This window comes from Panthera uncia, chromosome D1 (assembly GCF_023721935.1).
Source record: "Panthera uncia isolate 11264 chromosome D1, Puncia_PCG_1.0, whole genome shotgun sequence".
Classification (NCBI taxonomy): Eukaryota; Metazoa; Chordata; class Mammalia; order Carnivora; family Felidae; genus Panthera; species Panthera uncia.
The window spans coordinates 56,227,109-56,250,541 of record NC_064808.1 but is presented as its reverse complement, the minus strand read 5'-3'; the positions used below and the strand labels follow the sequence as shown (position 1 = coordinate 56,250,541).

At 54.1% G+C, this 23,433-nt stretch overlaps 2 protein-coding genes across 3 annotated transcripts in view; both read right to left on the bottom strand.

The window, feature by feature from the left end:
• RPS3 (ribosomal protein S3) overlaps positions 1 to 23,433 on the bottom strand; it is a 780,806-nt gene that overhangs the window by 613,333 nt on the left and 144,040 nt on the right. The gene's annotated exons all lie outside the window — the stretch shown is intronic.
• On the bottom strand, positions 10,988 to 20,361 carry SERPINH1 (serpin family H member 1). 2 transcript variants are annotated; one of them, XM_049619624.1, is made up of 5 exons: positions 20,200 to 20,361; positions 15,550 to 16,205; positions 15,035 to 15,133; positions 14,696 to 14,928; positions 10,988 to 12,006 (listed from the first exon to the last, which is right to left on the bottom strand). In XM_049619624.1, the coding sequence occupies exons 2-5, from the start codon at positions 16,169 to 16,171 to the stop codon at positions 11,704 to 11,706; spliced, it is 1,257 nt and encodes a 418-aa protein (XP_049475581.1). In that variant the 5' UTR covers positions 16,172 to 16,205; positions 20,200 to 20,361; the 3' UTR covers positions 10,988 to 11,703. The 2 variants fall into 2 exon arrangements, with proteins under 2 accessions (XP_049475581.1, XP_049475587.1); XM_049619630.1 differs by lacking the exon at positions 20,200 to 20,361 and adding an exon at positions 18,646 to 18,669.

The window sequence follows — 23,433 nt, the reverse complement described above, 5'->3', positions numbered from 1 at the left end:
GTCTCTGGGGCAGAAGACTGGGACCAGGCTGAGGTGACCAGTTCTCTGAGCCTGAGGGCCTGAGGGAGGGCGGGGGGTGGGGGGGGGGGGGAAGAACGCTGGGGGACTGCCAGCAGGGCTGAAGCTCCACCTTGGTCAGAGATGAGTCCTGTGAAGACAGCCCCCCTGTAATGGCCACAATAGCCTCAGAGTCCTCAGGATCCTGGGGGCATCAGGGGAGCTCCGCCCATTGCCCCCACCAAAGCTAAGGAGCACTCGAACCCCTTTAGGGCCTTTAAGACCCATTATGGACACATAACCCCTTCTAAAGTTCTCTTTTTTTAACAGTTTTTTAAAGTTTATTTATTTATTTTGAGAGAGAGAGAGATTGTGAGCAGGAGAGGGACAGAGAGAGGGAGAAAGAATCCCAAGCAAGCCCCGGTCAGTGCAGAACCCTATATGTGGCTCCAAGCCATGAACTGTGAGATCATGACTTGAGCTGAAATCAACAGTCAGATGCTTTACCTACTGAGTCACCCAGGTGTCCCTTGAAGATCTCTTTTTTTTATTATTATTATTTTATTTTTCATTATTTTTTAAATATAATTTATTGTCAAGTTAGCTAACATACCGTGTATACAGTGCGCTCTTGGCTTTGGGAATAGATTCCCGTGATTCATCACTTACATACAACAGTTTTTTTTAAATATTTTTTTATTTTTGAGAGAGAGACAGAGCATGAGCAGGGGAGGGGCAGAGAGAGAGGGAGACACAGAATCCGAAGCAGGCTCTGGGCTCCGAGCTGTCAGCACAGAGCCCGACAAGGGCTCAAACCCATGAACTTCGAGATCATGACCTCGGATGTTCAACCGGCTGGGCCACCCAGGTGCCCCCCATACAACAGTTTTTAAACGGCTCCTTTTAAGGTAGCTCAGCTTGGTTGTTAGAAACCATCACAGGAAGTGCTGATGACTTCCGAAGAGTCGGTTTTTTGAGCAACTGGCCCCAAGCCTACCTCCTCACTCCACTCGGGGCCAGGCCAATGACAGCACCTTCTCTGAGGCACAGAACATCCAGGAGCAGATGTCCAGGAGGCCCCTGGCTACCAGGGCTCCATCTCTGGAGTGAGCCCGGGAGTGAGCCCCACATGGGGGGGAGGCTGAGCTCTCCCAGTGACAGTGTCACAATGGAAGAGAAGGGGGCCCAGTTCAAAGTTCTGGAGACTGTCAAAAGGGAGGACAAGAGGTGCACAGAGGACGCTGAGAAGGCTGGCCCAAAGCTGTAAAAAGACCCCAGGGGGCCTTTGGTGCCAGGCCCGTGACGCCCAGGGTCAAAGGCCGAGAGATAGTGCAGATGGGGACACAGCAGCGGCTGCCGGGTCTGGCAGCTTCGGCTTTCGAGCGGGTGGACCTCGGCCCCAGCCCAGCAGCAGCCACCTCAGTTTCCTCCCTTGCAAACCCCTCCGACTGGAGATCCTGAGGCAGAAACCCTCCAGCCCAGGGCACCTCCAGCTCTGCATGGGAAGAGGGCCCAGTGAGGGAGGTGATGAGGCGGGGAGAGGCGGGAAATGAACTGGACTCTCGCGGCCCTTCTCAGAAGCAGACTTCATTCCGGGCCTGGTCCTTCCCAGCTGCAGCCATTTCCCCTCCCCGCCCTCCCCCAGCACCTCCAGCCCCCCTTCTCCCTCCTGCTGCTGCACCTCCAATCCAGACAAGGACCCCGCTGCCTGCCACTCTGCCGGCACTGACACCAAGGCCCCCAAGGGCCTGGCTGAGGGGGCCAGGAGGGATGGGGATGGTTGGGTGCTCTCTGCAAGGGGAGTCTCTGGTTCCGGCCCAGGGCCAAACCCAGGGCGGCCTGCGTCTGAGCCCGGATGGATCCGAGACTCAGGCCCGAGGATGCCCAAACTCAGCCCAAGGATCCCCCAGCCCAGCTGGGAACCTTCCAGCCAGGATCCCACCCTGCCCTGGGATGAGAATCACTGAGCCCTGGCCCCAGCTCGCTGCCTTCCATGTGTCCCCTGCAGCCTGGCCAGTGGGCAGGACATGCTGGGGTGCGGATGGGAGGAGGGACCCTTGGGGACATTGAGGCCAGTGAGCACAGACCCCGCCCTGGCCAGTCTTGGATACCCTCTAGGGAATGGGCCGAGGCCTTTCTGGAGCCCCATGTGGCTAATCCTGGGACAGGCCAGGATTTTACTCCTACCGAGAAGTGAATCCCCTCTTTAATACCTACTTCGTGCCACACCATCCCCCAGGCAGGAGCAGGAAGGGGGTGACTGGCAGATGGGTTGTAGGCTACATGGACCAGGCTGCTGAGGCTGTACCATCGGTAGTCTTTATCACGGCCGGAACTGGTCATCTAGAGGAAGGGGATGGGGAATGGACCCCAACGGACCCACGTCTCAGTCAGAAACGTGGAAATCTTCGGGGTTTTTTGCACCAATTTCCAACCTTCCACTTCCAATCCACCATTAAGACCTGTCCACTCAACCTGCTAAATAAATAGGGAATCTGCCCTCTTTCTCTATGGCCATCCCCTTTTTACCTCACACGTATCCTAATTTGTAATCCCATATTACATCATGACACTCAGGGTGTGAGAAATGTGCATTTCTTTATTTTGATAAATCACATGAAATCTAGTCGGAGTCCCCTCCACTCACTGCCAGGGTTGGCAGGAACTCTAATGTTGGTCATTTACCAGGAGCCTCCCCCTGTCCCTGGGGCTAGTCACAGTTCCACGAGGCTCAGGCCATCCTGAGACGAAGACACACAAATCACCACGGCAGCTTCCCGGAGCCCAAGCCAGGGGGGCACTTGGTGGCCCCAGGGCCCCTACACCATGCTTAGTGGGGAGCTCCCAAAGTCTGCCCAGGTTGGGTGGTGTTTATGCCATTTCTCCAGGCATCCCTGTAACCCATCCCTCAGAGGCCCCACAATCCAGCTCCCCAGTTCCCTGATCTTTCTACGCAACCCCCCCCCCCCGCCCGCCATTTCCCAAGTCAGGCTACTCTACCTTCTCATCCATCAAAACACCTGTGCTTTATTCCCCTCTCCTCTGAAAGCCGGTCACTTTAAATCCTCAGTGGGCTTAGACCTGACTCTTGGAGGGCATCTTACACTCCTACCAGCAATGCATGAGGCTTCCAATTTCTCCACATTCTTGTCAACCCTTATTATCGTCCTTTTTTTCTTGTTTTTAGTAGAGCAGTGATGTCTTTGCTTTTTGCAAATCCACCATTTTTTCTTGCACGCCCAATAGATAACTTAAGGACTATGTGTTGAGCGGATATATAGGAATCCAGGAAACAGCGGGTTTGGGCAGGAGGAGGAACTCAGTTTGGTACATGTTGAGTGGGAGACACCTGTGGGACAGCCACGGAGGGGTGTCTAGGAGAATTCTGGATATAGTGGTCTCCGCCTTGGACAGGGGTCTGGAATGAAAGCAGAGATGGGGACCTCACTGAAATTTAGATCTCACCAGCCCTGGGAAGATATGTGAGTTCACAAGGGAAGGTGCAGGGGCAATGGGTAAAAAGCCAATACATGTTGAAGTTTTGTGATGGGAGTTCATTATACTATTTTCTCAGCTTCCATGTGTATTTGAAATTTTCCATATTTCCAAACTAGTTATTTATTTTTTTAAATGTTTACTTTATTTTTGAGAGAGACTGAGAGCGGGGAGGGGCAGAGAGAGGGTGATAAAGAATCCCAAGCAGGCTCCACATTGTCAGAACAGAGCCCAATGCGGGGCTCGAACTCACAAACTGTGAGATCGTGACCCGAGCCAAGATGAAGAGTCGGACGCTTAACTGGCTGAGCCAGGTACCCAGGTGCCCCCAAAATAATTGTTTAAAAGCCCCATTGCACTAGCCATAAAGAGGTCACTGGTGAACTTGACAATTGCAGAATCTGTGGAGTAGAGGAGACAGGAGCCTGATTCTAGAAAATGAGGGCGGAAAAAGGAGAGAAATGGAGTGTTTTCACACCTGATGCATGACTCACTGACATCCCAGTTAGCATTCACCGAGCATATATACCCCAATCCGAGAAACGAGACGATTATGGGTGAGAGTCATTAATTACTTTATAGTTGCTGGCGCCTCCCACACAGGGACCATTCTCAGCGAGGCCCAGCAACAAGCCAAGAGCTCTTCCTCAAAAGGAAGAAAATTGCTCACCAAGGAGTGCCCGGATTGGCTCCTAAATCCTAGATGCTCCATTGTGGTTCTTCTCTCAGGGTTGGCCATGAGCTCAAACGTCACCCTCAACCACTGCAGACACGTGAATCCCTTTGGGGTCATCGGCTCTATGGGAAGAGCTGCCTGCCCTTCGGCCTGGACCACCTGGAACCCTTCTCTTGCTCTGGGCTCCTCTCAAAGCAGAGAGCCTCACAGGCTGCTCAGGACATGCATCAGAGCAGCAGACCTAACTGCGATGTAGATTGCCTCCCCTATACACAGAAGCCCAACAAGGGTCCTTTCTTACTGCTACTAAGGGGACAAGAGCACAGCAAGTTCTTTCACTTGGCAGGATGTGATGGTTAATTATACGTGTCAGCCGACGGGGCCACAGGATGCCAGGATCCTTGGTCACACACGATTCTGGGTGTGTCTGTGAGGGATGAGGTTAACAATTGAATCCATGGACTGAGCAAAGCAGACCGCCTCCCTGATGCGGGTGGGCCTCATCTAATCCATCGAAGGCTTGAACAGAACAAAAGGCCGAGTGAAGGAGAATTTGCTCCCTGCCTGTCTTTGAGCTGGGGCATCGGTCTTCTCCTGCCTCCCGACTAGAACTTACACCATCAGCTCGCTTTCTTCTCAGGCCTTTGACCTTGGACTGGAACTACATCACTGACTTTCCTAGATCTGCAGCTTGCCAACTCCAGGTCTTGGGCAGATCTCCAAAACTGTGTGAGCCAACTCCTTATAACAAATCTCCTTATATCTATATCTATCTATATACATGTATATCTATATCATGCATATCTGTATTTCTATTAATTCTTGTTTCTATGGAGAATCCTAATACCAATCCTGACCACTGAACACCCAGAAACTTCCTCAGGTGGCAGGCCTCTATGTTCATATGGGATTTATCTCCCACACTCAGCATATTTGTATCTTTTCAATGCATCTAAAGTACCTGCTACTTTCCACTCTCCAAATCCTAGGAACACGTTGTCCTCGATGCAGTGGACAAGTATGATGCCCTGTAATTTGAGAGGATGATCAAATCCATTGATTGGAATATTACTCGGCAATCAAAAAGAATGAAATCTTGCCATTTGCAACAATGCGGATGGAACTAGAGGGTATTATGCTAAGCGAAATAAGTCAGTCATAGAGAGATATCGTATGATTTCACTCATATGTGGAATTTAAGAAACAAAACAGATGAACACAGGGGAAGGGAAGCTAAAGTAAGATAAAAGCAGAGAGGGAGGCAGACCATAAGAGACTCTTAAATACAGAGAACAAACTGAGGGTTGCTGGAGGGATACTGGGGGGATGGGCATTAGGGAGGGCACCTGGGGAGAGCACTGGGTGTTGTCCCTAAGTAATGGATCACTAAATTCTACTCCTAAAATCATTACTACAATATACATTAACTAACTTGGATTTAAATTAAAAAAGAAAGAGAGAAAAAAATTCTTCTGGGGTACCTGGGTGGCTTAGTTGGTTAAGCACCCACGGATTCAAGCCCCGTAGGTTCAAGCCCGGCATCGGGCTCTGCACTGACAGCATGGAGCCTGTTTGGGATTTTCTCTCCCTCTCTCTGCCCACCCCCCCCTCGTGCTCTCTCCTTCTCTTCTCTCAAAAGCAATAAATACACTTTTAAGAAATAAAAAATTAAAAAAAAGGCTTCTGTCAGGTAAAAAAAATATCCCCGTCGACTAACTCGTAGCAGAGAACCAGCAACTTCACAGGCTTCAAGAGAAGTTGCCAGAGCGGTCTGTACTGCTCTCTCTCCGCCAAGAGAAAGCACACTACTTCCGCCATTCTCCATACAGGAAGAGGAAAGAAGTTACTTGCCGATACATAGTTTCACATCAAGTGGCATAAAACATGCACATTTGCTCCCACAACAAAAGCCACGCCTAGAATAGTGACTGCAAGGGGCATCCTCATCCGAGTAAGCCCGTGATCGCTCCCTGTCATTCTCAGAGACCTGTGTCTTCTGCACAGGCTAGAGAGGTGAGCTACGCGGCCCGAGGTAGAAACCATCCCTGCAGCTTTCAGGTCTTTGAGGAGGGCACGAATTTCTGTGATTCTTTCAGAGCTGAGCCACTCTTTCGGTTTATTGACTGGTAAGAAGGTGAAGTTCCAGGGGCTTCCACTTGTCCCCTTCTACTGTAATGGCCCTCATCCCGTAGGCCTGGAGAGGTACGTGTGAATTCCGCCTGTAAATTTCAACTATACACCCTGAAACTGAGGAAATCATTTCAGGATGAGTCCAGAGTCTCATGCCTGGGGTGCAGCATGCCTGGACTCAGGTCAAAACTCCAATTATCACCTGATCCGCTGGAGCCTCTGCACAGTGGTTCTCTGTGTCCTCAGAAATTAGCATTAAATAGACTCAAGGTCTGCTAATCCCTGAAAAGTCTGTGTATTTTCCCTTCACAGAGCACAGTTCTCTGGCAAATGGCCCAGGAAAGATTTACAGTATGCGTCTGGGGTGCTATTGAAGGGTTTGCTCCGAAGTGTACTGGCCTCTCTTCCATTCAAGGGGCTTTGGGTGAGGGAACTGAGGTTCTCTTTCATAGTGGCTCAAGTGGGGCTTCCATTGCCCAACGTGGAAGGTTTTGTTCGCTTATTGCTTTGCTGTTTCTGTTATACAGATTAAGGAGGGTTTAGAGGCTGCCTGTTGGTCCTATTTGGTCTTTGAACAATTAGCCTCTGCTAAAGATAAAGATAAAGATGTAAGTTAAACCATTCTGATTACCACCTGATGTCTGATGTCCCAGGCCAAGTGCTGCCGTGTGTGCTCTGCTCCTCTGGGATCCCAGCACTTCCACTAAAATTATAGAGCCCATTTCTGTGGCAGCCTCTTCCACTGGCATCCCTAGCCTGCAGAGAATGAGTAGTACATCCTGTTTCAAAGACATTCCCGTCACTAATGGAGTTCGCAATATCTTGGTGATCGGAGTTTCCTAGAGGTTCTAGAAAAGGAAGTTGGGGAGGGTGGAACTTGGCTAGGGGGCAGGTGAGTGGGTCACGCAGGGTAAACCCACCTCAATATTCCTCCCTCCCTTAGTGTCCGGGTTCTTTCCCCTATTTTAAAGCAAGAAAGTCCTGGCATTTCAACATCAATGAGGCATAGTTCATAGTTTCCTATTGAATCCGAGGTTCGGTCAACCCAAAAGCTAAGCCAACAACGAAAACCGCCCCTCGCTACGCAAAGTGGCACACTAAATCTAGGATCTCAGGTAAATGTATCCTGTGTTATAAGTAAATTCAGGGGGCGCCTGAGTGGTTCAGTCGGTTGGGCATCCAACTGGATTTCGGCTCAGGTCATATCACGGTTCGTGGGTTCGAGCCTTGGGCCCGGCTCTGTGCTGACAGTGCGGAGCCTGCTCCGGATTCTTGCTCTCCCTCTCTCTCTGCCCCTCCCACCAAATAAATAAACACACACATGCATACATAAATACATAAACAAACAAACAAATTTAGGCCAATGAAATTATGTTCCTCTCTCTGTGGACTAGCACCCACGGTAAACATTCCCATGTTTTCCAGATTTTGTGCTAAGGTAAATTAGCAAAACCTTGTGATCCTTTTGATGTGTATGCTTCCTCCTTCCAGATCTGACTCCAGAACTAGCGCCCCCGAGTCAGGCAAGCACAGAACTCCAGTTCTGGGACTGGAAACAATGGGAGTGAGGCATGAAGAGAACCAGCCACCCCCCGGGTGGTGGACTGAAAACATGCCCACGCCATTTTGCTGCTCCTTCCATCGAGAGATGGAGTCTATTCCTTGCCCCTGGAATCTCAGCACACCTCACGACTTGCTTCGACCAACAGAGTGTGATGGAGGTGACATGATGCAAGTTGCAGAACCCAGGCCCCAGGGCCTCAGCTCCTGCCTTCATCTTCTCAGAAGCTTGAGGTCACCATGCCAGGGAAAAGCCAGGATGCAGGACCACAGGTCAGGTCAGGTCTGTCAGGCTCCAGGGCCTCTGCTGCTAAGCACCAGAGCACCCACTGGACGATTTCTTTGAGTGAGCATTTATTAGGCACCTCCTGTGTCCCAGGCCTTGTGCTAGGTATGGGGTGTGGCAGGATACAGGCAGACCAGGGCCTGCTCTCAAGATCTCAGCTGGGGTACTCTTCCATAGATGCAGGGCAACGAGCTCCATGCTGCAGGGACTGGGGTTAAGATTACATGGAAACCCACTGGTGACTACCCACTATGAACTGTAGAGTGCGGCACTCATGCCTGTCCACAACTTGTCTCCTCCACAGCCAGGATGCTTGGATTCCCATATAGGCCGGACCCCGTCATTGACCTGCTGGGTGGCCTTGGGCCGGCCACTCCCCCTCTCATCTGTAACATGGGACAGTAATAGCTACCCCTCAGGTAAGCGCTGAGGATTAAATGAGATCAGACACAGCGGTGCCAGGCCCCGAGTCGGTGCCCAGTAGAGAGTTCATCCCCACCTTCCCGCCCTTGCACTATATCCAGGACCCTCACAATCCAGCAGTCATCATCATCATCTCTGCGGCTTTAGCAAGCAGCATGGTGGGAATAATAGGACAGCCCTCCAATGGCCTCCAGGCGACAGGAAAGCTCCACACAGGGCAGGATGGGCCATTGGTGGCACTGACCTGGTGTCTGACCCCAACCCAACCTTGACCTGACTACCTCTGCCTCCTGCCCTGTCACCTTCCACATTAGCAACTCCACCTTTCATGATGAGGAGGGAGCTCAGACCTCTCACCACCCTCCCCACAGGCGCCCAGATGGCCTCAGGTGGCCTCAGGGCCCCCTTTGGGTCATCTGGGTGGCCCCCACCCCCAGGCCTGGCTTCTTTCACTGTGAGCTCCCCTCTGGTGGGGCACTCCCACCTGCTGAGGGCGCTATTGCAGGCTGAACTTTGGGTCCAGGAGGCCTGGATTCTTGTGCAGGCTCTGCCCATCCCTGAGCCACACTAGTGTGATTAGGAGGACTTCCCACCTAACTGGGCTGTCGTGGGGAAGACGTGGGGTGACATGTATAGACTACGAGCAGGCTATTAGAATCTGGCCAGTTCCTCTCCGGCCCTTCCCACGTGGCATGGAGGGAGAACTAGCCAACGTTCTAGAAGCAGCTCCCAGCTCAGCCCCACTGGCTGTGCTGTGGGGCCTCAGGCAGGTTATTTAACCTCCCTCGGCCTTGGTGATCCCACCACTAAAACGGAGAGAATTCCTACTTAGCCAAGCTGCTAAGAGGTTTGGATAAAATTATATCCAAATGTGGAGAATTTGGAAAAAATTATATCCATGTCCATAGCACGGGACACCAAGAGACTGACATGATGTTTTGCACAAACATGGTGTTAGAAGCAAAACGCAAAGGTAGTACCAGCTGATATTTAAATTATTATTCTGATTTAAAAAAAAAGAAAAAAAGAATACCTACTCACCCCTTCAAGGCAGCCCACATGTCACCTCCTCCTGGGAGCCCTCTGTATCTCCCCTTGGCAGTCACGGCTTCCCCCTCTGTACTCCCACAGCCCTTTTACCCTTCTAGCACAGCTGCTTCACTTCCTAACTCAGCAAATATATTTTCAGTGTCTTATGTGGGGATGATGCTGAATCCAGGTGCAGGACATACAGCGATTAACAAAATGTGGCCCCTACTTTCATGGGGCTTCCATTCTAATAGTGGGGACAGCCAGTGAATGTGTCAATAGGTGGAAAATTTCACAGCATTAAGGAGTCAGTAAAAAGAGAAAACACAGTATAGACACTGAGGCAGGGGAGTCGCTAGTTACATTGGGTTATCAGGGAAGGCCTTGTGGAGCAAATGACATTCAAGCTGAGCTCCGGATGACAAAAAAAAAAAAAAAAAAAAAAAAAAGTACCCTTGACAAAGAACCGCTTGTCAGGCAGAAAGAAGCGCTAGTGCAAAGGCCCTGAGGCAGGGAACGAGTACAGCAAGTCTGGAACAGAATGATCCAGGGGACTGGAACACGGTGAGGAGTGAGCATGCTTGTCACTATAGGCTTCCACTTTCAGATGAAGCCCCTGAGGGCAGACATCTGATTTACTGGATCCATTGCACGGGACAGACCCGGAGCTCTGGCAGCGGTATTCTAAATGCTGTTTTGGTACTAACAGGAGTCAGTCAGCTGGCCTTTCTGCAGCCCCATTCACATCATGGAAGACTCCAACTGGGTTGCCCAGCCAGGCAGGGGCTCCGCTCCTTGGACCAACAACCCCCAGGGCAAAGTTGGTGGAAGAGGGAAGCCAGAGAGGCGCCCGGAGAGAGGAAGTGACCTGCCCGAGACTACACTGCCAGCAAGCAGTGTCGAATCCAGTTTCCTCTGCCCCACTCACCCTCTCTCCTACTGAGCTATGGGGTCAAGAGCCCCAAGGACCATGTGAGGAGGGCTGTGTCAGGTCCCTCCTCCTTTCCTGCTGCACACCCAAATGGGACAAGGATCCCACAAGCTCCTTCCTGCCAAAGCCGGGCTCAGTCAGGCAGCCTATCTAACCTGGCTATGGATGAGATCAGTTTGAAGTGAAAAGCTAGGAAACTGAAGACTGGAGAGCCAAAGTTCCAGTGTAGAATGCCCTGGGCTCCAGGTCCAGCACTGTCACCCCAGCCCCAAAGCCACCTCTCCAGGGCGGCCAAAGCCAAAACCATTTCCCGAGTCGGCATGTAGGGGGCCTGCGGTTATCTGCCAGCATTTCAGCACCATAATGATATGGACCCTGGCTTAACACAAGAAGCCCTTGTCTCCCGGGAAAAATGACATGGGAATCTCTGATCCAGTCACCCTCCAGGCTCCAACAAAACTTCATTGGAAAAGTTTTATTGAAAAAAAAATTGTACAAATAAGTTCTTGATGTGACAGCAACAAAGGCTCATTTTCCCCCTTCCCTCCCCATCTTTGAAAATCTACAAACGGAGAAAAAAAGTTCATCCCCATGATGCCTGACCAGAATCTGTCCATGAGCCCCCACCCCCACCCCCACGAGCTATTTCCCGATCCCCCCCTCAACTGGGGCCAGGGCCATCATGGGGGTACTTGTCCCAGGGGGTGCAGCACCTCATTTTATAGTTGAGGGAAGTTGGGAGAGGATTGGAATAGAGCTGGAGAGAGGGCTGAGGTGATGGTCGGGTCAGGGAAAGAGGGCCCCCGTTCCACGGGGCCTGGGGTGAGCCCCCACTAGCTCGATTCCGTCTCACAGATGAGAAAGCACTTGGCTATAAATATGAACACTGATTGAGGCAGGCTTAAACCCAGGGCTCTGAGAGCAGGACATGACTACTGCCCAGGTCCCACAGAATGTGGGGTCCCTGGGGTTCCTGGGTCAGCATCATGGTATCTGGGAGCCCACGTCCAAGCAGATGGCTGGGAAGTCTGCTCAGACACACAGGAAGCCTGCTCTGTTTGCCCACCCCTACCCCATGGACTATCCAAGGTCAGTACCTCAACTCCCTCCCTCCCATAGCACCCATGTGTCTCAGGAGCCTTCGGCTGCCTCCTGCCATCCCATGACCCTGGGGCCCTACAGCTCGTCTCGCATCTTGTCACCCTTGGGCCGAACCAGGCGCCCAATGAACAGCAGGGAGCCACTCTGGGTGTCTCGAACCAGGAAGATGAAGGGGTGGTCAGCATAGAAGAGCTTGGGGCTTCGCAGCTCCTCGCGCCCATAGATGTCCTGGTCAAAGGGGTTGCCCTCTGTGTCCCACTCGAAGGCAGTGGCGTGGAACACACTGGCCAAGTACAGGTCCTTCTTGCCCGACATGCGTGATAAATCTGCCTTGTTCTTGTCGATGGCCTCAGTCAGACCCAGCCCGGCCAGGTGTTTCTGCGGGATGAGGCAGGTGCCGGGTGAGGCCGTGAGATGGGCAAGGCTCCTAGACCCGCACCCTCCACCCTCACCACCCATCACCTCCTACCCCGTTCCTCAGAGCAGAGATTACCACCTCCCCGTCACCTCCTGTATGCCAGACATGATGTAGGCACTTCGAACCACTGCTTTCTTAACTCTCACGACAACCCTGCAAGAACCTCTAATTGCCACATAACAGATAAGGACACGGAGACTCGGGAGAAAGGCAGAATTTATCCCCGGTCCTGCTGAGAAATCTTGATCAGTGCTTCTCAAAGCACGGGTCACGGACTGCCAGTACGGGCACCACCTGAGAGCTTATATGGAACACACGTCTCCTGACCCCCTCTCTCCCAGAGCCACCTATCAGAATCTCTGGGGGAGGACCCAGGAAGCTTCTTTAACAAAATCTCTAGGTAATTCTTGGCACACTCAAATGTAAGGAAAACTACTCTAAGGATAACTATGACCATATAATCCTGGGGCTTTAAAACCTGTCCAGGGTGCTTTCTGCCTGGGAATTGCTTCAGAATAATCTGATGGGGGTGGGGCACCTGGCTGGTTAGGCTGAGTGTCCAACTTTGGCTCAGGTCTGAGTTCAAGCCCCACAGGGGGCTCTCTGTTGTCAGCACAGAGCCTGCTTTGGATCCTCTGTCTCCCTCTATTTCTACCCCTCTCCCCATCATGCTCTCTCTCCCTCTTTCAAAACTAAACAAACAATTAACAAAAAATAATCTGTTGGGGGAGAAATGGCTGTGTGTAGATGACTCCTTATCGGTCATGAGCTGCTGATGATTGAAGCTGGGTGATGGATACAGGAGAGTTCATTACACTGATCAAGTTTTAATGTATACATGATACATCTTTTTTTAAATGTTTGTTTATTTTTGAGAGACTGCAAGCAGGGGAGGGGTAGAGAGAGGGGGACAGAGGATCGGAAGCGGGCTTTAGGCTGACAGCAGTGAACCCAGTGTGGGACTTGAACTCACAAACCATGAGATCCTGACCTGAGCCGAAGTGGGACGCTCAACCGACTGAGCCACCCAGGCGCCCCAATATACGTTTTTACATATTCCCATAGTACAAAATTAAAACGCACCCCCACAAACATAAACCCCACTCCCAACACACACACTTGCCATGGCTCTGCAGAGCCGCCGGAAGCCAAGTACAAGTGCTTTCGTATGTCAACTGTGCTTGTGCTGTGGACTTACCCCTTAGCATACCTCTCCCAGCTCTTTATTGGACGGTCTCACTGAACAGCCGGCACCCTCAGTGGTGTCTCAATGGCCACCCCCATCCCTGTAGAATGCTTGAACCACCCCGTTTTCCAGGAAGCCTTCCTTATCCCCCACGACCGGAGCCTGGTCTCCCTGCGGCTCAGTGAGGAAGACGCTGCAGAGAAGGACTACTGGCCAAGTCACCAGCAGCTTCCGGGCCCAGGTTTCTGCAGGACAGGCCACCTCCCTGGTGAGGCCAAATAGGCACTTGAGCTGGGGTCCTGAGGGTCAGGGGGTCCTGAGACAAGTGTTCTAGGCCCAGCGACTCCAGTCACAGTGCAGACTTGTGACTTACACAAGTCACACACGTCAAATTTCTCAACTCCATGTACCCCATGGACTTGTGTGTCCACCCAGGGTTCCAGGAAGACACGGGAGAAAAAAAGGGAGCATGGCGTCAGAGCAGCCACCGCAGAAGGAGAAGCTGAGGAAGAACCTGGACGGGTCCAGGACGTGGTGATGGCTCCTCTCTGGACACCTCAGCATGACCCACAGCACAGGCCACGCAAGGGCCACTAGTCCGTGGTCTGGAGCCAAAGCCCCATTTCATCACAAGCTTTCTCTCCACAGTGTCAGCAGTGAATCTGAATCAATCCCGTGAGTGAGAAGCTTACCAAGGAGCCATTTCTGGCATCCAAGGCACGAATGAGATAAAAGTTTTCCCTTTTGAGTAGGTAATAAAAAAAAAAAAAAAAAAAAAAAATCTCTCCTGACTGACAAAAAGGCCACCTTGAATTTTAACCCTGAGGACTCATCACAGCTCTACCACTCACTAACCAAGGTGACCTCAGCAAGTCACTGCCTCCCTTCAAGCCACTGCCCAACACCCAGGGTGGTCATGAGGGGAAGATAACGTTGAATGCGTGGGTTCAGTTTCCAGCCACCCCGAGTGCCTCACTGCTGACAGCCATTGTTTGTCTTACTGCTGCACGGGGGACAACCCTTCAGCTGGAACAGTCTAGAACTGGGGGCACCTCAGGCTCAGAGGCAGTACGGTACGGGACTAAGGCACAGCTTGGTGCCAGATGTCTGAGTTACCGTCTGCGTGACTGTGGGTAAGTTGTTTAACCTTCCTGAGCCTCGGTTTCCTCATCTCTAAGAAGCTTATTAGTCCTACCTAATGAAGTTGTTTCGAGGATTAAAAGGTTAACATCTACGAAGTGCTCTGAAGAGTGTCTGGCATACAGCAGGCGCTCTATCGCATTTAACTACGGATGTCACCATTATGTTCCCAAAGGCAGGTCCCAGGCCTCTCCCCGCAGCAGCGCCCAGTACTACCTGGACACCCACGGAGGCTCAGGACAGACCGGCTGAGCTGACGAATGGGTGCCCCAAGCACCCCTCTCCTCCAGGCCCTGCAGACCCCAAGTTGGGCCATCCCTCACCTGCAGGTCGTGGGTCACCTCCACCACACCCTTGGGCAGGGAGATGGCGACAGCCTTCTTCTGCATCTTCCCCATCCAGATCTTCAGCTGCTCCTTGGTCAGCAGCTTCTCAAGGCGCTCGAGGGGCTCCACGTGGTGCGGCATGAGGATGATGAGGCTGGAGAGCTTGTGCGCCAGGGGCATCTCCACAATCTGCAGCTTCTCCTTCTCGTCATCGTAGTAGTTGTAGAGGCCTGGGAGGAGAGCCGAGAGGGCACTGGGCACGCAGGGCTGGGGGCAGGCTAGGCCCCGAGCACCCTCACCCCCCCACCTCGGCCCCCGGCTCCGCAGGTTACCCACCTGTGCGGTGCATCATGGTAACACCCACAGTATAGGATCGGGTCACCATGAAGCCTCGGTTGTCCACCATCTTGTGGTGAAACCTCTCGTCCCAATGCGCTGGAGTGGGAAGCAGAACGCAAGGTCAGAAATAGACGGCCCCCACTCAGAACACAGCCCCCCAACTGCACACTCTGGATCTCTCTTGGCCACAGGCTTCCGTTCTAGTCTTTGGGGCTCACCTTCCCCCCCACCCCAGCGCCCAGTCCACAGAGTACATGCTCCCCGCGTTGGGGGACATGGGCGTTGGCCCCATGACATGCTGCCTGAAGCTATGAGGAACAGCTCTCTACAGTCAGGGTCCGGCTGATTCCACCGGACAGAGAACTCTTTCAGGAGGACCCTCGGCTCAGCCACCACCACGTCCGCCCTCTGCCCTGGCACCTGTCGGGCATTTGGGCAACACGTGCCGAGCTGGCTCCCCACCCCAGCTGCTGAGGGCTCTGTGCCCGGCCGCCCCAGCCCTCTGGACTCACGCTTGAAGAACATGGCATTGACCAGCAGGGCACCGTCCGTGCGCTCCACGTCCTTGGTGACCTCGGGCAGCTTGCCGTCGGTGGTTTGCGCCGCCCATTCATTGATGGACTGCAGGGCGCTGCGCTTGTCGCGGAAGTTGATCTTGGAGTGCTCGCAGTTGTAGTGCTGCTTGCTGCTGCGCACGAAGTCCTCTGCGAAGCTCACCGAGCTGGGCCCGTACAGGCGGCTGCCCAGCTTCCAGGTCACGTTGCGCGCCGTGCTGTTGCTGAGCGCTCGCAGCAGCTCGCCCAGGCCCGCGTGCACCTCCTCGTCCCGCAGCTGCTCCGCGCTCAGCACCGCCTTGGCCTGGGAGGCCGTGGCCGCCTTGCCTCCCAGCGACACGAGCCCCAGGGACGAGGCCACCACCACGGGCGACAGCAGGATGTTCTCCACCGCCTGGTCCTTGGCCATGGCCTGGTACAGGCTGAAGGCCAGGCCGGCGCTGCGCTCGGCCAGCGTGGCCGCTTTGGGGCTCAGCTTCTCTGCCGTGCCCGGTGCTGCAGCAGCCGCGGGCTTCTTCACCTCGGCGGCCAGAGCCACGGCCAGGAGGCAGCAGGCGCCGATGAGCGCGAGGAGGCGCATGGCTGGGAGGCGGGTTGTACGCACCACGGGGGACCTGTGAGGGTTGGAGAGAGGGTGGCCCTGAAACCCTAGATGTTCCTCCCCAAGAACCATCCCCAGCCTTCTGGCAGCCACCAAGTCCCCTGCAGATGGGATCAAGAGAGCTCAGAGTTCTGGGGAACCCAGACCTAACTCAAGAGTTGCCCAGATCAGAGGTCTCAGTCTGCCCAGTCTCTCTGGGGCCTTCTCTGAGCTCCTAATCCGGAGCAGGGTTTCTAGCAAGGCAACAGCTCCACCCTATTGATTTCTTACACAGAACTTACAACAGTCAGTCTTGTGTGTTTATTATACGTGATCTCCATCCCTAACTAGTCTATGAACTCCGAGTGGACAAGAAATCGAGCCAGTCTGGTTATCCTCTACATCTCCAGTGCCTAGCACACAATGGGCCTCAGCTGTTCCTCAATGAACAAAAATCAGGGTCACTTGGCCAGACTTAGGGTCCTCATTTTGTATACAGATTAGCTCTGATCTCATATGACCCCGGGATGCTTTTCCAGTGGAAACATGTGGCGGATGGACTGAGGGTCTGCATGAAGCTCAGGTGCCTGGACAAAGGATGTCCTGTTGGGACAGGATGAAGGACTCCCCCTGTGCCTTTTACCCTGCCCTGGGATGTTAATGAGTCACCGATTGGCTCACTCATTAAATGGGGGAACCCAGATGCTAAACTCTGCAGCCCCAAGGGTGACCTTGAGTGTGTGTCCACTCCTCTCTCAGCTTCAGTCTCCATTTGCCAAGCCATAAAGGTCTAGGTCTCCATGCCCAAGGCCTCTATCCTAGCAGGGACATGCCTGTCCATCTGTCCACAGTCCCGAGAATGGATGGGAAATCCCCAGGACAAAAGTGGGGTGGAGGGGTAGGTTTCCTGAGAGGAAGGATACTGGAGGAGGAGTAAGTCACAGTTGAATGGAGCAATGACACCCCCTCCCGTTCACCAGAGGCTAACCAGAAGCGTGTTCACAGGAAGCTGGGTCCGCCTCAGATTCCATTCTGCCCTCCAATCTGACAGGGCCTGGCTATCACACAGGCCCTCCGCTCTGTGGCTTCAGGGTTCTCCTCAGGATCCCTTCCAAACCACAGCAATAGCACTGGTCCCCAAAACAAGCCTCACTCTCCTCCCGGGGCCTCCAATCAGGACAATCTCTCCACATGGGATACTTCCCCGTTACTTTCAGGCAAGATGGATAGGGGGAAGGGAAGGGTTGGTAGGAACTCTGGTGGAGGCTGGGGTCCCACTGCTCCAGCGGATCCCATCCTGGGGTCCTTAAGGACCTCCAAATTGAGAATCCTAGCAGAGGACCCTCAGGACTTCGGCCTGCCTGCAAGAGCACTGGGTCTCTGGAAAGACTCCACTGCTGTAGCCATCCTGTGAACCGAGGCAGGTCCCCCCTCCCTGGGCGGCCACCTCTCGGAAGGTGCAGCGTAAAGGGGAAGCAAAGGACGCGCGGAGAAAGGGGGGGGGGGCGCGGCACAAGGCCCAAGAGAGGCCTGTACCCTAGAGCGCAGACAAGAGGGGGGATCTCAGGGCCCACCTTCCTCCCAGCCCTAGCTCCTTCCCCATCAGGACTGGAGCCTCAAAAGCAGAAAGACCAAAGAATTACTGCACACAAAAGGATGCCTAAGAGAGTAAAATGGGGCACTACTGATTATTCTGCCTGGACAACAGGCATTTGGTCACTCAACTCGAAGGCCACCTCTAGTCCATACAGCTGATGCCAGAGCACAGACCGGGGGGGGGGGGGGGGGGGGCCACTAGCATCCCACTGGGAGAGAGTCAAGGAGCCCAGCTCCCAGCCCTGCCACGTGGCAGACACCATCTTGACAGCCCCCACCCCCAGCCAACCAGAACCTCAAAGGGCTGGGAGGGGCTTTCCAAGAAAGCTCCAAATGACTAGTTTGGGATTCCTCAGGCAGCCACACAGCCGCGCTCCTGCTCCTCCTGCTCTAGCTCCCACTCTAGGTGACGTGGCAGGCTTGGAAACTGAATTATCTCCATCCGCCGCCGGCAGAGGGGGGCTTCCAGCCTGGGAAGCAGGAGGCCTGGGTGCAGGTCCCAGGGGGTGGCCCAGAGCCTCCTTGAGTCTGCACAGGGTCTCTGCAGGGAGGTGCAGGGAGATGCGTGGCTGCGGAGAAGGGCCGCCCTTAACGTTGACCCAGCAGCGGCAACAGAGGGAGGCAAGTCACTGCAAGCAAGCCAGCCTCCCACAGCCCAGCCCGCGTTGCCACAGAGAAATCCCAGCCCTGAGGCCGAGGTTAGACGACTTTACAGTCCCACAAAGAAAACTGTTTGATCAGAGAGCCAAGGGCTGTGCCCACAGCTAGCCAGACTGAGTTGGGACTAGATTCTGGGTTTTTGTAAGCAAGAGGGAAGAGAAGCAAATGCTAGGGGTCACCAGAGAGGATCTCAAACACTTTGAGGGAGTCTAAAGTACCTGGAAACTGCCTCAGGGGGAGGTCAGTGCCTGCCTTTTTCATTCTGAAAGAAAACAGAAGAGTGAGGAGGATGGGCTAGGGCAGAGCTGGAGCGGTGGTGAGGCGGGGCCTGGAAGGCCCAACCCCAACATGGGACCCCATCTACACTGCCCCTGGCACAAAGGAAGGCACAGCTAGTCCCAGCTCCACAGGGACCTTGGAGGTTGTCCACCTCACTGTACAGCGGGAGCCACTGAGGCCAGAGTGGGGCAGGGAGCCACCCCAGGTCCCACAGGATCAGTGGGGGGGCGGCGCAGGGCTTCTTCCTCCGGGAAGCACCCGCAGAGCCCCCGCAGAGCCCCCGGAGGAAGCCTGGATGTGGTATCCTGTTACACAGTGAGGTTAAAACAAAACAAAACAAAACCATTTCTGCTGGCAATCCCGGTGACCAGAAACAAAAGGACTGGATCCGGAGGCCTCAGGAGGGGGGGATGGGCAGGTGAACCATCTGAAGACAGGAGGGTGTGGTGCCAGCCAGAGGCTTCCAGGGAACCAAGGCCCCCAGTTTCCCTCCAGCCTCCTTCCCCTCCATCCGGGCCCTACAGCCCAGAGGGACCTGCCGGAAACGGAGAAGAGGAGGGGCAGGGCCTCCGGGCCATGCTGGAAGTGGTTTCATTCTTCCTCCACTCTGGCTGCCTCAGGAATGTCCCTAGGCTGGGGGCAGGGAACCCTGGCCTTTGGAAGTAGCCTTAACCCTGCAGCCACTCCAAGAACCAGGTGGCAGTGGACAGAGTTGAGAGTGGGCGACTCAAAGCCTTCTAATCAGCTAACCCTCCCCTCTTGGGTGGGGGGATATGGAGCCTGCTGATTCCTCACCCGCTTCCCAAGGGAGGTGGGGGACACTGGTCAAGCTGCTCCTTTAGCTGCCAACATGGACACATGCAGGCTGCTGATCAGAAATGGAGCCACCGGTTGTGACTCTTCCCAAACGGTGGGGATCCCAAGAACCCCTCCCAGGAAAAGCCAAGACTACTTCATCTCCTTTCCTACCACCCTACTTTCAGGAGGCGCAGATGCCCCCCTGCCCGTCAGGAGGTTGGTCCACCTACCTCCGCCGGCCCCCGGGCCTTAGCCCTAGAGGTGGAGGCGCCCCGAACTGCAAAGCTGGCCTGGCCTCCCACCCCTGCTGGAGAGGCCCCCAGACCCCACCTCCTCCCTTCTGGTTCCTGCACAAGGCAGTCTCAGCATCCTGGCTCCCAGCCCCACTGTGTCCTCCCTGCCGTCAGCACCCCTGCCCCAAACTCCCATGGAAGCCTGCACTTTTTCCGAGCCTCTGAGCGCCCCGACTCCCCACCCTTGCCCTGATCTCGCCCTAGTCCTACAGGCTCACTCAGCCGTCACCGTCTGGCCCCCGGCTCCCGACCCCAAACGCCCCAGCTGCTCCCTAAGTGCCAAGGACTCCGGTTTGCGGCTCTGGGTTGGCCCCCAATCCCTCCCGGCGGCCTCCCACCCTGTCTCACTCCCCGGAGCACCCCCAAAGCGCCCGCCGCACGCAGACCGGCCCCCTCCCTCACCTGGGCCGGGTGGGCTGGCGCCGGACAGTCGTCCCACTCAAGCCGCGGACGGATTCCACTCTCCGCCGCTCCCGGCTCCCCAGATCTATATATGGCGTTCCCCTCCTCCCTCCCGTCCCGAGAAACTTCTGGAAAGTTGGAAACGCTTCCGGAGGGCGCCCCGGCTCAGCCAAAAAAAAAAAAAAAAAAAAAAAAACAAACAGCCAAAGACCTCCCCCAGACCGCCCTGGCTGCCGCCCCTCCCCCTGCGCGCTCTCACCCGGCCCCTGGGTCCTACTGCCCCCCAATGGGGGGTGCGCGCTGGGAACCCCCAGCAGAGAGGCCGGGCACCGGACCGCACGACCTGCGCTGCGCGTGGACACTGCGGAGACTCCGGACTTTTCCGGTTCTGGAGGTGGGGAGCGGGCGGGGGGTGGGGAAGGGGGTAGTTGGAATCACTGAGCTGGAGGGGACACTGAGTTTCAGGGTCCAGCTCCCCAGAGAGGAGCATCCCCAATCCCCACAATCTTACCCCGGATCGCACTTCCTTCCAGCAGCCCTTTCCCTTGCAAGGTCTCTGCCCCAAGGGGATCCGTTCCCCCGTTTTAGAGCTGAAACTTAATTGGGTTCTCCGACACGCCCCCTCCTCAGTCAGGACCCCTCTGCTTTGTCTCAGGGGAGGTGGTCAGAAACTGAGAAGCAGCATCTTTCTCCATTCCCAGCTTCTCCTGATCACCGGAGCTCGACCTTAGTGGCTGCCCTGAGGGGAAGAGGGGTCCTGAGGGGCCCAATAGCGGACCCTCACCCTGGAAAGTCTTGAAGTGATAGAGGCGGTGACTCCGGGGGAACGTCGTAGTTTGGCCGGGTCTGGAGGGGTGTGCAGGAAGGAGAACCCTGACTGTCCACTAAGTAATATGTTGTGTGACCCTAAGCAAGTTACTTTCTTTTTCTAGGCCACAGTTCCTTCTTTGGCTATGAAATGTGGTGCTGTCATTCGTTGCTTCCTTCCCATCTGTAAGTCTGGCTCCCTCTCTCCTTGGTTATCCCTGCCCCCTCCTTGTCGGAGTTTCCTCCCATGGCTCCAGGTCTATCAACCCCTCTCACCCCACCCTCCCACAACTGATAGTCCCTTGAGCTCTGAGCTAAGCTGGATATTCAATTCTCTTCTAGGTGCTACAGATAGAGCTGAGAAAAGGACAAAGTCCCTGCCCTCAAGGATGTACATGATGAGAAGGAAACATGCAGGTTAGTACGGAACTCAAGAAGGCAGCAGAAGATTATTTAGGACATGCCCATACCTCCCGCAAGTCTTCTAATAGTGAAGGGATAGATAACAAATGGGCACAATGTGGAGAGGAAGGGACAGGGTAGAGAGACCCTTCATTCACTCACTCATTCATTCATTCATTCAATCAATAAACTATCCTGAGTATCTTCTTTCTTCCTGGTGCATCCTTGGATCGTGGGGAACAAATGAATCCCAGCACCCAGTGGATGAATCATCTGGGTCCCTGGCAGAGGGGTGGGGGGAGGGCCCTTTCTGGCCACCCCAGTCTGCTGCTGGTGACTAACTTGGAAGTCTGGGTTAGGGGCTGCTGCTCAAAGTCTGATTACACAGACTGTGAGAAATCTTAGATTAGAAGAGGTTCAGACTCTGTGAATCAGGGTCAGAATTGGAGAGAACTTGAATCCTGAAGTGACCATCATAGAAGGTGATATCTTACTTGAACCCCCATGGAATCTTTGAATCCATCTAAGGAATCTTAGAGTGTTAAATCTCATAGTCAGAGAATCTTAGAAGAAAAGAAGCAGGGGCTCTGGGCTGCAAGGCATCTCAGAGGTCGTGGATTCCTGGGCACAGCCCCAGGCAGAAGCCTCTCAACAGTATCCCAAAGGCAAGCACACAGCACCTCCAGGAACAGGGAGTCCCACAGAGGCAGCTCAGTATTCTTTCTTAGGATAGGTCTGATCATTAACAAAATTGCTCCTCTATAGAGGGGTGTCTGTTTCCTTGGAGTGGCTGTCATGGTTCTCACGTGCTTTCCTGCCTTAATTGTGTATTGCTTTTAAGGATAAGTCTTTGCTATCCAAGGAAACTGCCTGGGTCACACGCCATACCCCGCCCTCCACCCCACCCCCACGCCCAGCTTGGTCCTCAGATGGCAATCAGCCCATGCACTAAGAGTCCGTCAAAGCTGGTGGAATAAACGAAAGGTTGGTCTTGGTTTCCAGTAGGTCTAGATTGTCAAAATCGAACAGATTCCCTTTCTTCCTCACTGTTCCATCTCTTAGCTCTCTGAGGCCTCACCAACACTTTTAGGGGTAAGCTGAATGCTGTGACTCTCAGTGACTGCCCTGAGGGGGAAGAGTAAGCCAAGGCTCCTGCCCTTAGATAAACCTAGAATCCTAGAAGGTCAGAGTAGAAAGGACTAATACCCCCATTCACAGAGAGAGAATCTCCTGATGCCTAAGGAAAAGGCTGGGTCTGGAGGACCCTCTGGCAGTCTTACCAGATCGCTACTGTAGCTCAAACTGGGTCAGAAGCCTCCTCTATGGCAGGATTGACGTGTCATCACCCTGTATTGTCACTGAGTGTCACTGGAGACCCCGGCCTCCTACTCAGGGTCCCCGGTACCCAGCATAGCGCATGCCCAGAAGAGGAACTTGGTAAGCACAGTGAGTGAGTGATGGGAGGTGGCTGCCTGAGTCGTTGGAGCTCCAAGCACCGCCTCCGTGAAGAAAGACAACGGCTCCTTTAAATTTCCAAGATCAGCAAAAAAAAATGTTGAGAGACTTTGCCACATTATTCTTAGCTCTGAGCCTAGCCCAAGCCTGGCTGTGGCCCTTCCCCCACACTCCCGGGCTGCACTGTCTTGAAAAAGCACTCTTTTTGGAGGGAGGAAACACTCTTGCATTGCAGAGAGACTTTCCAGCATTTCAGATCTGGATTCCTTCAGTGCCTTCGGCTGCCTGCAGGAGCTGTTCCTGCCCCCCACATCTATCCCATCCCAGGGAGGGGTGGAAATTTGCCCAAGATCACACAGCAAGTCTGAGATCAAGCTGGGCCAGAGCCCAGACATTGGACCCCCAGTCCTCCTTCCCCCAAACCAGCTTCTAATTGACCCAGCCAGATGGGCAGGCCCCGGTTCACCAGGGGTTACAGGAACAGCTTGCTCTGGCCCCAGTGGCTAGATTCACACGTCCTTGCCCCACAGCATCCTAGGACAAAAAATAAAAGATCATTTAAGTGTTCAC

Coding starts and splice junctions, on each gene's coding strand:
- SERPINH1 (XM_049619624.1), bottom strand. CDS start 16,171: ATGCGCCTCCTCGCGCTCATCGGCGCCTGCTGCCTCCTGGCCGTGGCT. Junction 14,929..15,034: donor TACCATGATGCACCGCACAG/GTGGGTAACCTG, acceptor CTCTCCTCCCAG/GCCTCTACAACTACTACGAT. Junction 12,007..14,695: donor AGGTGACCCACGACCTGCAG/GTGAGGGATGGC, acceptor CTCATCCCGCAG/AAACACCTGGCCGGGCTGGG.